Source organism: Ipomoea triloba, chromosome 13 (assembly GCF_003576645.1).
Source record: "Ipomoea triloba cultivar NCNSP0323 chromosome 13, ASM357664v1".
NCBI classification, from domain to species: Eukaryota; Viridiplantae; Streptophyta; class Magnoliopsida; order Solanales; family Convolvulaceae; genus Ipomoea; species Ipomoea triloba.
This window is the reverse complement of record NC_044928.1, coordinates 146,631-165,428: the sequence shown is the minus strand read 5'-3', so window position 1 is coordinate 165,428 and position 18,798 is coordinate 146,631. Positions and strand designations below refer to the sequence as shown.

Genomic DNA, 18,798 nt, shown 5'->3' with positions numbered 1-18,798 from the left:
GACATATAAATTAAAATATGTAGGCTTATTTTTTTTTCAAATATTGTCTGTAAACCAGTGAGCTAGCTAGCTAAGTCTTTGCCTATTAAATCAGTGAGTTAAACTCGTGCAGATGTAGTATTGTTGAGTTGATGATTATACTAATTATACTTTAATTAATTTTCCTTTTGTTGTTTGTCAATTGTCAATGAATCTGCAACTTGTATGTATGCAAGTGTTGAAAGGTTGTGGCTTTAGTTTTTCTTGAAATTAATGCTGGTTGAAGATGCCTTATAAAAACCAAAAATTTATGTGAAATTTTGATTAATGAGGTCAAATATCCAACTCATCAATAGGCCAATAATTTTAAAATATTCCAATAGAGAGAAACGGAAAGCAATATTGAGTGGACGACGGCTCATCCACATCATTCGCCTTCCACCTCTAACCCTGTAAAACTGTGCCCGACAATCACTCAAAAAAAAAAAAAAAGAAAGATAGGAACTTGGGAGATGGTGTCTCATTCTACGTTGCCCCTTATTCATGGAAGCCTCAACCTCTCAACCAAACTTTTCTCTTCCTTCCATTTTCACTCATCTGCTGTTATCAAGTAAGCTGCTTTGCACCGCTCACTTTAATTTCTCTGTGTATTCTAATTGTTCTTTCTGGGTTGGATTTACGAATTCTCTCCCCTTCTGTGGAAAGTGGAAACCAGAGTGTAAGACCCATTGTGTTTGTTAACAATCTTTCTTTGACGAAAAGGGAAAATCTGGGTATCATTAATTCCTCAATTCTTGTTTGAGAAACACAAGAATGTCGGGATGGAGTTCGTTCTCGGTGTTAATTTCATAGCTTCAAATTTTCCCTCTTTCCCTTATTCTACTTTTGACCATTCCTTCCTAATTGTTGGTTTGGTGAACATGAAATGAACTTTTTCTTTAATTCCTTTGTAGGTTTAGCTTACCCACGAATTTAATTTCTTTTCTCTGATCAGTATGGTTGAGCTTGAAAATGGCCTATTGCTTCAGGAAATGATTCGCGAAAGTGCAAAACAAAAATTAGGATTAGTACTACCCTGTTATCCCAATGTGGAACAATTCAGTGCTAGTTGGTGGCAGCCCATAAACATGTAGCGAATTACCTAATGAAGACCTACATTGTTCTTGGTTCACACTAGAATACCCAAATTAGGAGAATGACTACTTTAATTGCTGCTTGCAACTTCATCAGGATAACTAATTAAGGTGGATGAAATTTTGAAGGCTAAAGTAGAACTATGGTGGTAAGTTCCAATATGAGAAGGGGAATGGTTGAACTGGCTTGGTCATCGCTTCAGGAACTGCAAAGTGATTGAAGTCGTTTCACTTTCTTTGATGATTTCTTTTCCAGAAGTTTCCTCGGCGACAATCTGGTCCTTCAACAAGTTGTAAATTTTAAGCTGATGCTCATGTCCACCGGTTCGAAGGTAGCAGTTCTAACATGGGCACACAAAGAGTAAAGAGTGTTCCCGTGCTTCTTTTGGAAATTATTGTGATGCGGAGAGTCTTGAAGGATGTATGATATCCGCAACTTGTGTAAAAATTAATAATTTATCATGGAAAAGGAAAGGTTGAATCTTTGATAAGACTTGAGCATAAACCATTGGCCCATATGTAGTGTTATCTCTGTAATCTATGCACAATTTCTCCTTATATTTAACTGCAACCCCTGGCCATATCTTTGGGTGATCTGTTGTTATTGTGCCTGTATTTGCCTCTTTTTTTTGGGTGCTTTCCGTTCTTGTCCATTTCTTTCACTAATCCACTATTTATATCCTATAGGCATGGATTTGGGAGTCGCCAACAAACCCGTTTTGCTTTGCAAAGGACCAAGAGTTCAGCAGTTCGTCTCCTAGCCAATCCTAATGTATGCAGTATCATAACTTCCTTGATTTTTGAGTCTAAATAACACCAATATTTTGTTTGAACAATAATCGTGATTTAGACATACTCAAAGAAGCGTTTGAGTATGTGCTTAGTGTTTCAATAGTTCACTGGATGTGCACATATATTTTGTTAAACTAGCAACCTTAGGTGTATAATTTGTGATGATGTTTCAACTCATGAATGAGGGCTTATGTTTTGTATATTCAGTGCAAGAGGGGGGACAAAATAAAGGGTCATATTAAGAATGGAGGTGTTTGGTAACTAGTTGTTAACCGTTATTTGCATTAATATGTTTGTTAAGTAGGTTGTTGAGTAGGTAGATCGAGATTAGGTAAATAGATAGTGGTAGGAAAAATAAGAGTGATGGTAATGAATGGAGTTGTGGTGCTGGGTGGGTATGTAGGATTGTAGGTGATAGTAAGGGTAAGTAGGCAGGTAGTGGTGAGGAAAAGAAGCGGTGATCGTAATGGAGAATTGGAGATAGTGATGGTGGCGATGGTAAAGGGTTGGTAGGTCAATGGGTGGATAGATATGAAAGTAGAGGTAGGAGTAGATAGGATAAGATAAGGTGGAAGTTCGTAGATAATGAGAATAGTTACTGTTTCAAGTGTTGTACAATCCACATAATCCATTACCGAATGGGTGGATTGAACTTTACTTGTGTGCAATATTGATATGTTGATATTAACCAAACCAATTTTGGAGAATCATGTGTTTTTTCTTTTTCTTGTTTACTTCCATTTGGCCATAATTTGAAAAATAAGGGTCCTCTATAGGAGTCTCCTGGCAAAGCAAGAGCAAAGAAAGAGGTGGTCATGGTTGATCCTTTGGAAGCCAAGCGATTAGCTGCAAAACAAATGGAAGCAATTAAAGCGAAACAGAGATTTAAAGTGGGTTAACTTCTGTACTCGTACAATTTCTTTGCTACCAAGCAACATAGATTTTTTATTTTTTACTTTTTTCATTTTTGGCCAAAAGAATGTTTGTTTTCTGATGCCTGCCTGCTAAAGTGGCTCCCCGAGTCCCTGTTGGTGTTATTTTGGTTGTTCTTTTTTAAAACGTAAATCCTGATATATATATTTGGTGATTAGAGAACGCGTGAAATTGAAGCAATAAATGGTGCTTGGGCTATGATTGGTCTAACAGCAGGGCTTGTTATTGAAGGGCATACAGGAAAGAGCATTATTGATCAGGTATGGGTGCTTAATGTTGCAAGGCAAGAGACATCACATAATGAAGTTGGCATCTCATCTACTACTACTACTACTACTACTACTTTGTTTTAACTATCAATTTCTTTTCTTGGTTGACAATGACAGTTGGCTGGATACTTGGCTGCAGTTGTTGGGTTTTTCATAAGATAGTATATTGAACAATGAAGGACCAAAATGTGTAATTGCAACTTCATAGGAAACATTTTGGCAATCATTTTTGTACACTATGGAGGGAGACTGCTGCATTCATTCTTTTCTCTTGTACAGAAATGCAAATATTTGAACCAAAATCACTATTAAATTTCTTCTTTACCTTACCTTGGAGAGAAGGAGACTAGTGCTGGATTCTTGATCACATAAAATGTCTGTTGTAGTTTTGTTTTTTGTTTTGTCGGGGTGGGTAAAGTATATTCACTTGTACTCGCAAACAAGAGTATCAAACATGGTAGGTACACTTGGTAGCTAATTAAATAAATCATTCAGCTTAATTGAAATTTGAGAAAGAGACAATCAATCAAACTAAGCATGTACAACTTTCCTTAACTTGAGAAAGAAACAAAAAGGAAGAGAATAATGTTAAGACAAAATTTGAGAAACACTAAAAGTCATGGAAGAGCATAATAGCATCATCAAGATTCATCAAGGCAGACTCCAGTGCAATCCTCACTTTCATCAACCGCTTGTACTTAATTGACAGTTCCCCTGTAAGCTTCTCTCTAGGCATCTGAAGAGTCTGTTGCAGGTGGGTGATGATACACATTAGTCCAATATCATTCATGCAAACAACTCTTATTCAAACAAACAGACATGTCTTCGTTAATATTGCAGTTTCAAGCACCTAAATTTTTATTTTTGCTGTTGCCGTTTGGTCTTATGAGGATCTTCTGCTAGGTAGAAGACGACACAAGGGATTTCTATAACTTATTAGCTCAACTGCTCTATTTGCATACGTTTTATCACAAGATACAGAACCTAGCATGGACAGACAGACAAACCCTGGATGCATTGTTTTCATCCTCAGAAAGTTTACCAATACTTTGGGTCCATAATTTAACCATACTTCACATTGTCACAGCAGGTCATTATCAGAGACAAATAAAAGCAGTATGAAATATATACATAACACAAGAGCAAACCTCTTTTTCTTGTTCTATTTCATGTGTGATTCGCAATCTCAGATTCAATGCAGCATGGTACATTTCATCCAGGACATGTCTCCAAAGTGACTGTTTATTTACACTCCACAGCATTTGTTCTGATTGACTAGTTCCACGCACAATAATTTTCTGCAAGAGAATGGTAACAAATCATAAAAATGTTGCAAGTCTACTAAACACTTAACATAGGAATAAAGACAAATTAAGACTAAAACACTTACACACCACACATTAGCACCTTCTCAATGACTCAAGAAGGTCATGCAAACAAGTTCAAATAGTTGTGTTTAGGTTTTTAAAAACACAACACCACGAGTATTCAATTAAAAAAGGAAATACATACAAGTGGTTTTAGCAAATATTAAACCAAAAACCAGATAATAAAGAAAGAAATGAACTACATTACCTTCATCTCCACATAGTCATCCTTCCAGAGTCCAAGTAGAATCTTGACTGCATCTTTCTTTTCAACAAATGTGGCGTCTGAAACCTACAGCATTAAAATAGGTGAAGTCAACCGATAAACTTGTTTGAGGATAGCTCATTAGCTTACCACAGACCAAAATTATTTTCATTGATACAATAGATGTAAGCCATTTTTCTAACACAACAAATGGAGCTTTTCAGGAAACAATTAGAAAAAGAATGAGTAATAACAGGCACTTTAAGATAGATGTGTGTATGTGAAGATACATTTGATCAAAACTTGATACCTCATCAGTTAGAAAGAGCCGACTAGCTTTTGACAATAACCTGAACATCCTATAGGCCTCTCTTCCATACCTTTTCAATACAATGGGCTCTACCTGCAGCATTGGATAATATTTCAGAAGTAATACTCCTTTTAGCACATTATTTAGGAATTATTGAGCATGAAAGGAACCTCTTCAGTCCTAGCCAGTTCAATAATATTCTTCAGATCTGCAAAAAGAGCATAATGTTATGTAAGTTTTACAGAACAATTCATCTCAATTCCACTAGAATCTCTGAGCTTTTTTCCTTAGAAGTTACACCGTTTTCTCTCAAGAGAAATAATCTAGGCATATGATAATTGAGTTTTTTCCTAATAAACATGGTTCTTTCTCAATTGAAAATCATCTAGCATTAATATGACATACCAATACTATATGATTCATCTATTGGAATCAAAGGAGTTTCACAACCCAGTTGGACAAGGGCAGCTCTAATACGTTCAAAATCCATACCAAGACCACCTTCTTTCTTTATGACAGCATCATAAATTGAATTTATGGATAGTGAAGCTGCAAAAAGCACGTTTAGTAATCAATGCAGAAAATAATATGGAATAATACTGAGAAAGATCCAGCAATGGGGCACATGAAATTTAAATCTAAGACCAATTACTACAAATGACAAAAAACTTAACTCAATTTTTTTCTTTTTTTGAAAACAAACTTAACTCAATTTTGAAATTTTTGTTTAACATAATATCTGTGGCCTTCAAGAGTATGATGTTCTGGAAATGAGACATATATGAGTCACTCAACAAGTTTCCAACTTTCCACTGCAAGTGGAAGAGGAATCATAGACTTAAGCATGCATCCTTCACTATTTACCTTTGAATAGCCAAGAAAAATCAGTGGTGGACCAAATTCAAGGAAATATATCAATTCAGAAATAGTTGGATGTTACATGTATGGCAGGATTGATGCCTTCTGTAGTTTCCCTAATTTCTTTGTGTAATGTGTTAAAGACTCTAGTCAACATTGGCTGTTACATCATGATTTCAAAGTGCAAAAACAATCAAAGTAAGCAGACCCTGCATGTTGGGGGAATTTTGTGCACTTGACCTGATCTAACCCTTATTTAAGGCACAAGTTTTGACAATGATTCAAGAAAAACATGGTCAAACTTAACTAACCAATGAAACAAAACTTATGATCACCTGAATTATCAACTTTCACTTTGGTCTCAGAACTTCTACTCAGTTCTAGGATTGCATCGAGCACAATAGCAGCTTCATCATTAAGGCGTGCTTTCACATTTGCAATGCAAGCCTAAAAAAAATACCCAATAATGTAAAATAAAAAGACTATAATAGTATGCCATTTGATGAGCATATTTTCAGCCTATCTACTTGTAAATGCACCTATGCTGATTTTTTCAATGTTTAAATCAACTTGTAAAAAGAGCTTATCGCTTTTCAAAGCTATTTTTAACAAGTAGCCTATTTTATATGCCATTTCAAAGAGCCTAAGAGAATGAGCTGAAAACAGAATTTCAAAGGCCAGTTAAAATGGAAATGTTGTTTTGAGCCTATTGAAAATTTGTAATCTTGAAAACACTTCTAATTTATTTATCCAAATTCCAAACTGGGCAGTTTTCTGTTGGGCATTCACAGAGGACATGAATTATACGTATATATATTTTTTACTACGTATTATATAGCAGTTTTATCTTTTTATACAAAAAGTGTATGAGATTTGCAAGAAAACCTAATTTTGTCCCAAATCTAAATTTGTGGGGTATATAAAGTAATAGTAATTGGGCTGAGTGCCAACCTTATGCCTTGCACGACGTATAAACTCTTCAAAGTTAACACGCCAAAGAACTTTGCTTTCATCTTTCGCCAATAGCTCACTCTCATCTAGCTTGCGCTAAGCAATGAGAAATAAAATAGTAGAGTCTTATAAAGATTGTATCCATTCAACGTAAATAAAATATTACACAAACTACAAACCTTTCCCCCAACTGCTATATCGTTGGTCTTTTTGTTGCTTTCTTTATCAGAAGCATCATTCCAACTGTCAGTTTCTACCAAGAACCTTAATGATTCCATAGGAGCTGCTGCTTCTAAAGCCCGTTGCTCTATAGTCACTTCAGCCATCTATTTTTACATGTTAATAGAAATTTTGTAAACCAAGATAGCATAGCTGCTTAAAAACCATGAGTAAATGTAAAAGCATCAAGGTATGAACCAGGAACAACTAGCCATGGAAATTAAGAAGCACATCAGTTTTATCTTGTGTATCTTTTAAAAGTACATGTGCATACATCTTTGTTGACAACTTTATAAAGATTCACTAAGGCAATTAGAAGTTCCAAATACAAACATTTACCTGCTACTTTGTAAAATTTTGCATTAGAAGCCATAAGAAGAAAATGAAGTAAACTCAAAGATATCACACTGAAAAACAACAAAACCAAAGAAGTTGTGGAATCAAAAACCTTGCCAGCTTTTGCACCTCGTTTCTTAGCCGGGGTTTCATCGTCAGAAGGTGGTGCAATAAATGGTTCAGGGGCTGGGCAGCGCTCAACAAATCGAGCATTAACAAGGCTTTTGAAACTATCTAGTGCAGCATCCTTACCAGAATCTCCTGGAATGTTATAGGATTCAGTAAAGTATGGAAGCTGTTATAATAATAAATAAATAAATAAATAAATGGTTTCTAAAAACTAAACCTGCTCATTAAGCTTGAAAGTTTAACCAGAGTATTCCTAAATATAATGAAGATTCATTCTTTTTTCTGTTGCCAATAAGTAACTATAATGAGGATTCTTTTGTATACACTGATTCATCTTTGAGGATAGCAAAGATACACAAAACATCATTGGCATGACTAAGCTAAGAAATTTTATAGAATGACACTCATTGTATAGGAGCATTCAGCATTCCGCTCCACTTCCATAGGCGAATGAATTGATACTGAACGAGATATCAGGGATAAAAACAAAGCAGTTATTTATGCTAGCTTAAGGCAGCTACTTAAACCAAATATTTCAAAAATACAGAGAGCATGTGCCCCTAACCTTGACTTGCCATCTGCTTGTGCCTATCCAGTATTTGATTGAGAGAAAGCCTGCCATGTTGAAGCAACCCTTCAAATATCCCTTCACACTGAACCAAAACGCAGCTCATTGATAAGCTTAACTATATACAACCTTTTCAAATATGCAAGATTTAAGATTAAAAAGAATGAAAATTAAAATGAGAAGGCAATCACAAACTCACTTCTTTACCGAGCTCCTGGGAAACCATCTCTATAAACTTTGGAAACCTCATTCTATGAATTATATTATCAAATAATGCCATATACTGAGTTATAATTTTCGGGGCATCCCCAAAAGCACCTACATTCACAATACATTGTATAACCATTACCATGGTATACTCAAACTAAGACAGCATATTTATCTTTTTATAATTTTCAATCAAAAAGCTAACTGATTTTGAGGATAGGAAAGTTGAGAATTAAAAATAGCACCTTCTTGTTGAATAGCAAGGGCTTGAACACAATTATGATGAATCAACACAAGTAGACAGCTCCGTACATTCTCTCTGCTAAGCTCAGTGAAGCGCAGAATCTGCGCTAAAGTTAGGGTTCCTCTGTTCAACAGACACTCGATAACTTTCTGTGATCACGACAATCAGATAAATAATCAATTCTAAAATCATTAAGGAAAAAAATTGCTTAAGAAAATTAGTAAATTTAATCATCTTAGTAGTTGAGTAGCTGAATAAGAACATCAGTAAAAGCCATTATTTTCGTGCACAATGAAAGTTTGAGAGTTTGGTGGATTACAGCGTTGTGGTCGCCGAAGAAAGATGAGATGAGATAAACGGCGAGTTTGACGCCGTGCGGTGACACCATTTTCGTATCTCTGCTTCTCTTCTGCGGCGGGCAGTGAATACCTTACCTTAACTGCTGGCTCGGTGACGATGGTGCTTTGCCGTTTTCTTGCTTACTTCTCCCACCAAAATTTTACGATAAATCACTTTTTGACCTCACAACTTAAAATATTTGACATTTACCCCTCACGTTTTCCTTTCCTAAATGCAATACATGTGTCAGCATTAATGCACTATATACTAAAGTAGATATAAAGAAATACCCACATGAGCAGCTCAATTGGTCCAGATGAAATTTTTTTTTTTTTTGGAATACTGTTGACCCTATTACATAGGTGTCTACTGAAGCCCAACAAAGTCAACATTACCCCCACTGAGGCTCAAACCCATGACCTCCCACTTGGGAGAATCACTTCATGCCGCTTGACCACAAAGCCTTTGGCAAAGGATTAAGAGATATAATCATACTATAATTCATCTAGTAATGTCTACATTTATTTACTTAAAAATTAAAACATAAATGTTTTTTATTAATTTTAAAAATTTAAAATTATTCGATTTAAATCTTTAGAAAGACTTTAAAATTCTGGTGGTATTCAATTCATTTTTTTAATATGTTGGATTTAAAACCAAAAACAAAAAGTTGTATACTTTTTTAAACTAAGGACTTCTCTATAATCCTTTTCTTCATTTTTTTCCTTCCTGGTCTAAAGTCTACACATTTTTTAAAGAAAATTATAATATATAAATAATAAGTAATAACATAAATCATTTTCTTTATTTCTATTATTTTTATCATAATAATAGTACAATTAAATTATTTATCTTTTTTTCTCATATTTATTTTAATAATAGTATAATTACATAAATCATATTTCATATCAATTTTTTTAAGATATTTACAGACAAACGAGATGTATTATTCAATTAATATTAGTGATACTTTTGCACATAATCAGATAAATGTATACTTTCAAATATTAGAATTGTTTATAACTTCATCTTTAATTTTATTATCTAAATATATAATAAAAAAATATTTAACCGTGCATCGCACGGGTAATTTACTAGTAATAAGTAATAACATAAATCTTTTTTTTTAATTTCTAGTGGAAGGGGGAAACCTAAAGTAGAGTACACTGGCTAAAACTACAACCAACAATATAACACCACCATCAACCTCTAACATGATTATTAGTAAAACAGAAATAACAGCAATGAGTAGGCCGGCTGCATGAAGCACAATTCGGACCGCCGTGCTCCTCAAACAAGCCACAGTGCTCAGAGGCACTGATGATCGTACATCACGGAGTCATCAAGATTAAAGTGGTCAACCTCATCGATCATTGCATCATCAGGATCCTCTAACATATTCGCAAATAATCTAGCATTATCAGGAGGATCCTCATTGAGTTCAAAATCATCCTCATTTCTGTGTGACGACACAGGTGCATCTGCTGAGTGATGAACCACCATGGTTGAAATTTGTTTCCCACGATTGGAGCCCCTCACAACTGTGTGTTCTGATGCAGCTGTAGCTCTCCTAGGGGCTCCTCTCCTACCTCCTCTGCCCCTAAAGGTCCCTCGACTTGCCATGTTAGGTTGCCTCGTGGGATTCTGATGTGGAGCAGGGCCTTGAGCCATTGATGGTGGGTAAACTTGATTTGTTATGATGTTTGGCAGGAACTTCGGTGCAGTCTGGTCTACCACTGTATTGGTCGTAGCAGCCGCTGGGACTTCTTCTTCATTATCATTTAGCCCATCCAGAATGGCAAACCGAGAGTTTAACTGACAACCTCTCCTGGCAGTATTCGCCGGTGAAACTTGGCTTCGACCATTGTTAGGGGGTCCAGCAGTTCGATTACATCCCCTTCGTAAGCCTCTCCTATCCTTTCTTGCTACGAGCATCCACTCACCAAAGTTTTGCCTGAAGTCTCTGGTTGGTTTACTCACTTGATGTACTCCTGGATGTTCCTTCATATTTTGAGGGTTGCTGTTCTGACCTTGATCAGAATTGGACCTGCCACATTCTCCCCTTCCTCCTGTTCATCTGCTCTACATTGGCCCTGTTTATGGCCATAGATACCACAACTGAAGTAAACCATTTGTATTCCTTCATACTCTATGGGTACAAATTCGCAACCCACCGTAAATTTGGCCAACAGAGGTTTGGTTATATCCACTTCAACGCAAACTCTTGCGAATCTGCCTATAGAAATCAAACTGGTAGTAGTATCCACCTTGACTAGTCGGCCTATGTTTTTTCCTATTTTTGTCAAGAATTCTTCTTCGAAACATTCAATAGGAAGAGCTGGAAATCTTACCCAAACTAGAAGCTTATTCAATTTGTTTTTCTGAGGGAAAAAATTTGGCTCCCATTCTTGAACCGTCAGGTAATGCCCCAAGATAATCCAAGGTCCGTCGTATTTGGCGAACTCATAGTCGCGAAGTGATTCAAATCTTGCAAAGAAATAGTCTTGATCTATCGCAATAAGTTCGAAGTTTGCTTCCGTCTTCCACATCTGTTGAAGTCTCTACCGCAAAAATAAGTAGCCGACCTTGTGCCCAAGGACTTTGACAATTAAGGTTCTCCGCCATGGCCTTCGTAGGCGTTCCTTTTCTTATCTTGATACCAGAATTACAGGGCAATTGGGGTCTGATTCGACTTCCTCCATTGTTTCCTCGTCCGATACTTCTTCTTCCTCTGTAGATTCGTAGTTCTCTTTTCTGCCCCAAGCATTATTGGGGGTTTCAACTGGGGTTCGCCATTGAGTGGAATCCGGTGACTTAAGGCCGGCTGACATAGGTGTTTCTTGGATAATCCCGTCAATCGGAGATGTCGATGGCTGTTCTGACGAATCTCGGCCTCTCTTTGTTTTCTTCGTGCTTCGCCGCAACAGGTCTTCACCTTCTGGTGATAGAGCGGTCGCCGCTCGCGGCGAGCCTCTTTCAGATAATTCCTCCGTGACTTTTCTCATACGCTAGAGAGAGAACTTTTACTGGAAATTTGTTTATATATTTAACGCTCGTATAACACAAATCATTTAAATTAGGACTTTCATACACTTTTTAAATTTAAAAAAAAAATCTTAAAAGCCATTACAAATAAAATATATTACTTCATACGTTCCTATTCGTAATACAATTCTATATTAAAATTACTAATCGTAATAATACAGAACATATATTTCCCTGCAATGCAATCTATATTTATACTATTAATAAAAACATATCCTCAACTTTAACTTCCCGCCCAAAACACTCTAAGGTTTGCGTGATATTGTAAAATATGGTAATATAATTCGTATTCGTAATACGATTGTACATTAAAATATGGTACGGAGTAATACAATTTATAATAAAATATATTCTTCCCATATTTCCTTGCAATGCAATCTAGTGTTTTCAAGTTTATTTTGGGATTTGATTTGCACTAGTGTTTTCAAGTTTATTTTGGGATTTGATTTGCACCACACTCTCCTGTGCGCGAGAGAGAACCTCTATGCTATACAATTCAATAAGCCTTAGAAAGACTCTTGTATAAGTAGTTGTGCAATCTCACCTCCCAAACCAATGTGGGACAAAAGCTACATGAAAGCTTTTTCTCTCCATTTTTCTTACTCAAATGGGGCAACTTTGAGAACCAATTTCTCATTCACCCATTATCCGTTTTGAGCGTACAATATATCACTCTTTTCATCTAACTACGAAGAACTCGAATCCACTTGACCCGACCCAAATCGAAAGTGGACCCCACATATATTTGTACCACAATATAGCCACTAAAATGTCATTTTATGCTATTTTTTCTAACAGCTATTTGTCCAGAGAATATCAATGCTCTACGGTCAACCAACAATCACTCAACTGATTATCACATTACTCCCAGATGAATTTTTCTCTAATATAATTATACTTACTGAATATCAAAATATAAATGATAAATCTAATCGACAAGTAATTAGATTAATGATATATAATGCAATGCAAATTATCTACATATTGCATTTATACAATTATTTTAGAACACTGAATTTTTGTGATATTTGTTGCATGCAAGGAAGACTCATACTATAGTTTATTTGTCGATTCTTATATGTTATAAATCATAATATCATAAGAAATGGATACTTTGATGAAATATGAAGCATGAGTAGTCTGCCAATCAACGGTTATGGACATCGCATTTCAACAGTTTGGATGGGCATCATTCCAAAAAGCCATACACTCCATTTGGTAATATGGAGTGAAGTTTGGATTAACAGTTTAGATATATGATTCATACATTCTGATATATTTTTGTTTATTACCTGATGCCAATATGATGATTTGAATTTTTATAGCATAGAAACAAGCTCGAAACATACTTATATGCTTGAATGGTCTTACCTCAAAGTTACTACCCACTATCACACAATGTTTTATTTTGTATGTTAGACTCAAGGTTACTAACTTCTCACAATAGTCAGAGACTTGCTTTATATGTATGAAATATTGACAAAAAAAGTTAGACTTTAGATGTGAGTTTTACTTATATATACCTGGGAATCTGAAACATTTTGAAATTTAGTGATTGGTAAAAACAATATGTTTTACAGTTTAACTATCAAAATTAATTTTATGGAAAAAATCACAGAATATATACATGTAGATTATAAAATTAAAATTTCAGTGTTAATATTGTTATGACTCAATGCTTTGATTACATTAAAAGTGATTTTTTAAAATTTCAAGCTCAAGATATGACACGCTTGATGAGTCGCAGCTGGAAGGTCAGTGATCCTCTCGCCGACTTTAGATGTCGTTGATCAAATTAATCAATACATGTGCGACATGAATATTGCAAAAGGACGAACATATTTAAGTTGTAACTCTTTGTGTAAGGCAGAACCAGACGGTGAAAATCTATTAGAAGTACACACTCCTAAATTCTTAAATAGTTTGAGATTGTATGATTTTCTTAATCATTCATTGGCATTAATTAAAGGTCAGTGCACCTATTATGTTATTGCGGAAGATAGACCATTATCTTGGTCTTTATAACGGTACGTGACTCATCATCACAAGATTGTCCACTCGAATGTCTTCCTCTAATGTCTCTCACTCTTTCTGATACGAGATTGTCCATCAAGTTCCAGCATAAATAATTCCCATTGATGCTTGCATATGCCATGACTATCAACAAAAATTAGGGCCGAACACTAACTCACGTTGGGCTATTGCTGAAAAAAAACAGTTTTTAATCACGGTCAATTGTACATGGCTTTCTCTTGAGTCACTCATCCTGATAACCTGAAAGTGTTAATTAGTTCTAGACGAGGATGGGCAAGATTGTGTTGCTACTATCAATGTTGTCTACAAATAGGTTTTCAATAATGTGTAAATACAACCGGTGATATTATGTTTTTTTCTAAGATGAAAAATTGCTATATATGTACACAAAAATATATCTCCCATACATATTAATTAGAATAACAATTGATTCCTATAACTGAGTTACTAGAAAACGAGCATATTTGCCCAATTTATAAAAATCCTAAACAATGATATATAAAATCTCTAAAGTTCTAGCACCGCATACGTAAATCTACACATTAGCTATTAATTAAGCAATTATTTATGGGAATTCAAACAAGGATAACATCAGAAAACATAATCGATCCAAAACATTTCTTCAATTACACTATATAATATTTGATGTTATAATTTATATAATTATATATCGATTCAAATATTAAATATATTATAGCAAATCCATTCCGTGCATCGCACATGTGAAAATACTAGTAATAAGTAATAACATAAATCATTTAAATTAGAACTTTCATACACTTTTTAAATTTAAAAAAAAAAAACCTTAAAAGCCATTACAAATTTGTTATATATAGACATTATAAATTCTTATAATATTTCCAAAATTCTAAAGATTTTGTAAGAACCATTTAATTTAAAGTCTATTACAATTTATAAAAGTTGTAAAAGTTTATAATACACCCCTTATGCTATCCTTAACCCATAAATTTCTCTTACTTTTTAAAATGGGTCTCACTTCCACATCATCAAATTTGTAAATTTTCACTATTTTAAATTTGCATATTATATTATAAATATAATAACCAAATAATATAATAGGAAATAAAAAAGATAAAAAAGTACACAAATCAAATTTACCATGCTTTTTCTCCTACTTTTTCATTCTCTCTCCTCTTGCTAATTTAGCAATTTCTCTCTCCTATTGCAACACACATGGCATTAAATAATAATAAATAAATAAAACTCTCTCTTGCCACATAGATTAGAAATGGGGAGATTGGACAGCCTTAGTTAATGTTGACACAATAATCAAATTTACCATATTTCACTAATTCAATTAAATGTCTTAAAAAGTTAAAAATTCTCCCCCTCACAATATTAATTGGGCATTTTTTTATATTGTATATTTTATTTCCTCATCTTTCGAGTCATTTTACGTTTCACCATAAAGAAATGGATAAAATTATATGTTTGAACATAATACTTATAGTACTTATAGTTTACTTTCTTTTCCCTTTTGTCATAGCTTGCCATCAACCAAGAAAGATTTGTTTTAAGTTCACCACAACATAAAAGTATATTTGTAGCACACGGAGGAAGCCGAGGAATGCATGAAAGAAATCACAAAAGGAGACATGAAAATGAACGTTGCACTAATGCTTCAAAATCAATATCATTTACTCAATTCGAGAAATATGCAATAGTTGCTTCAACATTTGTTTTTATTTTCATGTGATATGTTCTTTACTTTTCTTCCTTGTAAGGTATCGTTTTGTGAAAAATTAATAAGGAGTCATTGATTATACATATTATCTATTATTTGTAATTATTTTGAGATAAGTTATGTACTATTGTACTATTATTTGTTTTAGATTTCTTATATTCTAACAGAGTCAATAGTGTTCAAAAAAAAATATATTCTTCTTCTTCAATTCTCTTTTGCTTTTCTTTGTTTCGTTATAAGAAAAATTTGTAAATTATTGGCGCACTTTTAACAACAACTAGAATGAAGATGATGATAATGGATTTTGTCAATAGATTGCAACCAATTATAAGATACCGGAGTACTTATTATGCTTTTATTAACCCTAAGGTTGAAACCTTACATGATTGTAAAATTATTAAATTCCAAAGAATAAAAAAAAAAAAGAAGATCGATCTCATATATATATATATATAATCATATTCTATTATTTGGGTTATGGAAAAATAAAAGAAATTTATAATAAAGAATTTAAAAAATCTTAAGTATGCAAAATAATTTTAAATACGCATATAATGGGGAATTAAAATTTTAAAAAACATAGAAAATCTTTTACCAACAAAATATGAAACTTCATAACTCGAAATAATCATTGAGAAAAATACTTTTTCTACAAATCAAATAGATTGTAATAATTTAAAGTTAATTATTAAGGATAATGCATGTAAGATTTGAGTTGTATTATCTATTTAATTTATGCATAGGGTGGTAACGTCAAGATGCGAGAAACTTTAATTAGTTAACTATTTAAATTGATTTTTTGAACATGAATAATTGTGATATGATAGTAAAGTTCACGTTTTTAAAAATCACATTGATGGTCTTATCAAGACCGGGTCCACCATAAACTAGGTATAATAATATCGAACGGGATAGGAAAATAATATTATTATTAATCAGGCGTGCAGTTGTTATGCCGTGGACCCAGGTCCACCCGGGTCCAATACGACGCCGTTTCACAATTTTATTTTTATTTTAAAAAAAATAACGGCGTTAACGGCTCCTCATCGCAACAGAACACAAATTCTACATTCACAGACCCTATACTCCATATTCACAATTTGAAAACTCCACATTCACACATTACAGTGCTATATGTTTAGTAACTATATTACCACTGCTATGCATCCACACATTCAAAACTCTATATTCACAGGTCCTATACTCCATGTTCACAACTTGGGAACTCCACATTCCCACATTACAGGGCTACTTAAGTTGCTAGAACTCTGTTAACTCTACTACAGATTCACACATTCATAACTCTACATCCACAAATTCTATATACTCCATATTCACAATTTGAAACCTCCACATTCACACATTTCAGGGCTGCTAGAACTCTGTTAACTCTACTACAGATTCACACATTCATAACTCTATATTCACAATTTGAAACATCCACATTCACACATTTCAGGGCTATATGTTTAGTATTTTTTTTTAAATAGTGAAACGGCGTCGTATTTGACGCAGGTCCACCTTGCAAGGTGGACCTGGGTCCACGGCATAATTTGCCTCAGGCGTGTGACCCAATAGAATACGTACAAAGCCCAAGAAATGGCGGCCAAAATAATAAAAAAACAAATAGTAGAAGGACTAGCGAATAAATACAATAAATAAAGAATAGAAGGACTAATGAATAAATAGAGTAAAATAACCCAAGAAATGGCGGTCCAAATAATAAAAAGGCAAATAGTAGAAGGATTAGCGAATAAATACAATAAATAAAGAATAGAAAGACTAATGAATAAATAGAGTGAAATAACACAAACAAGCTACCACCAAGTCTTAAACCTAGGAACACTAGCGATAACGGGAAGACCTAAGCCACTAAGCTATTAGGTAGATGATCTCTTATATGGACCAAACCCCCCCTTATATACTACTGTTGGATCTTCTTGCACCCTCCACGTGTACAACATCAGGGTGGTGTGACTGGTGTCAACTCCCACCACGCGTCCCACGTCTTCATGTCCTAACAGCCTCAACCACCTATCAGGCGCCACGTACCCAGGAACCTCCGTCAATTCTCTAAGAAACACGGTAGCACGGACACGACCCGCACTATACCCGAGGGGTATGGTGCCCAACACAAACGCAACCTGCTTGTCGGCCCCGGACGGCAGTCGCACTGCCAACGCCCCGCGGTGGCGGCTTAGCGCCCCGCCTTTCTCCCTCGAACCTCCTTCGCACGACTCTGCTTCTTAGCTGGCACCCCTCCTCCACTGGTCGGACTTGTCTTGCACCACCTTGATCCTTTGTCTTGTACCCTTTGTTCCTTGGGCTTGGCCGCAACCAAAAAATTGAATCTATCTCTAATAACCGCATCAGACATAATATTTTAATAATTTAAATATATACAAGTCTAAGATATACATAAATTAGTGTGAAAGTAAATTGATGTCACTTTATTTGTTTGTTTGTTTGTGTTTTTTTTTTCAACGTGGTTATGCGTGCTAGGTTTGTAACCAAACACATGATGTTGTTTGCATACTTACCATAGCTTTTACTTAAAAAGTATGTAGTACAAAAATGTTAGCTTTGCTTGATGAATACTGCTGTTAGTTTTATTTTAGTTGTTTGCATGTTATGTAATTCACTAATTTGTCATCGAGGTTGACTGTCCAAATTGGTGGTATGTTCGATGAATTTATCAAACACGTCAATTGTTTCATATTCTGAAGAAAAAATGTCAAATATAAAAAATTTTACCAAAAAAGTAATAGTTATGTAAAGTCATGTATGTTATACGAGTTAATACATAATTTAATCATCAATTATAATGATTTTTTATCGATTTAATCTTAAACGATTTTTGGTGTTTAATTAGGTCATCAACTACTTCACATCTAATTTTTTGTTTTACATTTTAAATTTAAATATACCAAACTCAAATTATAATGGAGTTAATTAATTGTTTTCGTTGACAAATGCAAGAAACTATGGTGACGTATTTTATTTGACAAATGCAAGAGAGTAAAATATAACAAGGGAAAACAACGTTTTTAGGCCTAGAATTGTTTCACTTCTGAAATTTTAGTTATTGTTAATTGACTTAAATATATATATATATATATATATATATATATATATATATATATATATATATATATATATATATATATATATATAT

At 34.2% G+C, this 18,798-nt stretch overlaps 2 protein-coding genes across 2 annotated transcripts; one reads left to right on the top strand and one right to left on the bottom strand.

Moving 5' to 3' along the window:
• Window positions 1–417: 417 nt before the first annotated feature.
• LOC116001998 lies at window positions 418–3,455 on the top strand. The gene is made up of 5 exons (XM_031242002.1): window positions 418–589; window positions 1,800–1,884; window positions 2,681–2,794; window positions 2,996–3,097; window positions 3,224–3,455. Exons 1-5 carry the CDS (start codon window positions 492–494, stop codon window positions 3,266–3,268), a joined length of 444 nt encoding a protein of 147 aa, XP_031097862.1. The 5' UTR covers window positions 418–491; the 3' UTR covers window positions 3,269–3,455.
• Window positions 3,456–3,515: 60 nt separating this feature from the next.
• LOC116001997 (DNA-directed RNA polymerase III subunit RPC3) lies at window positions 3,516–8,993 on the bottom strand. Its single transcript, XM_031242000.1, has 14 exons — window positions 8,820–8,993; window positions 8,502–8,649; window positions 8,249–8,367; window positions 8,047–8,134; window positions 7,465–7,613; window positions 6,977–7,123; window positions 6,798–6,893; window positions 6,182–6,293; window positions 5,394–5,537; window positions 5,159–5,196; window positions 4,989–5,081; window positions 4,682–4,765; window positions 4,255–4,404; window positions 3,516–3,851 (listed from the first exon to the last, which is right to left on the bottom strand). Exons 1-14 carry the CDS (start codon window positions 8,886–8,888, stop codon window positions 3,717–3,719), a joined length of 1,572 nt encoding a protein of 523 aa, XP_031097860.1. The 5' UTR covers window positions 8,889–8,993; the 3' UTR covers window positions 3,516–3,716.
• Window positions 8,994–18,798: the final 9,805 nt, after the last annotated feature.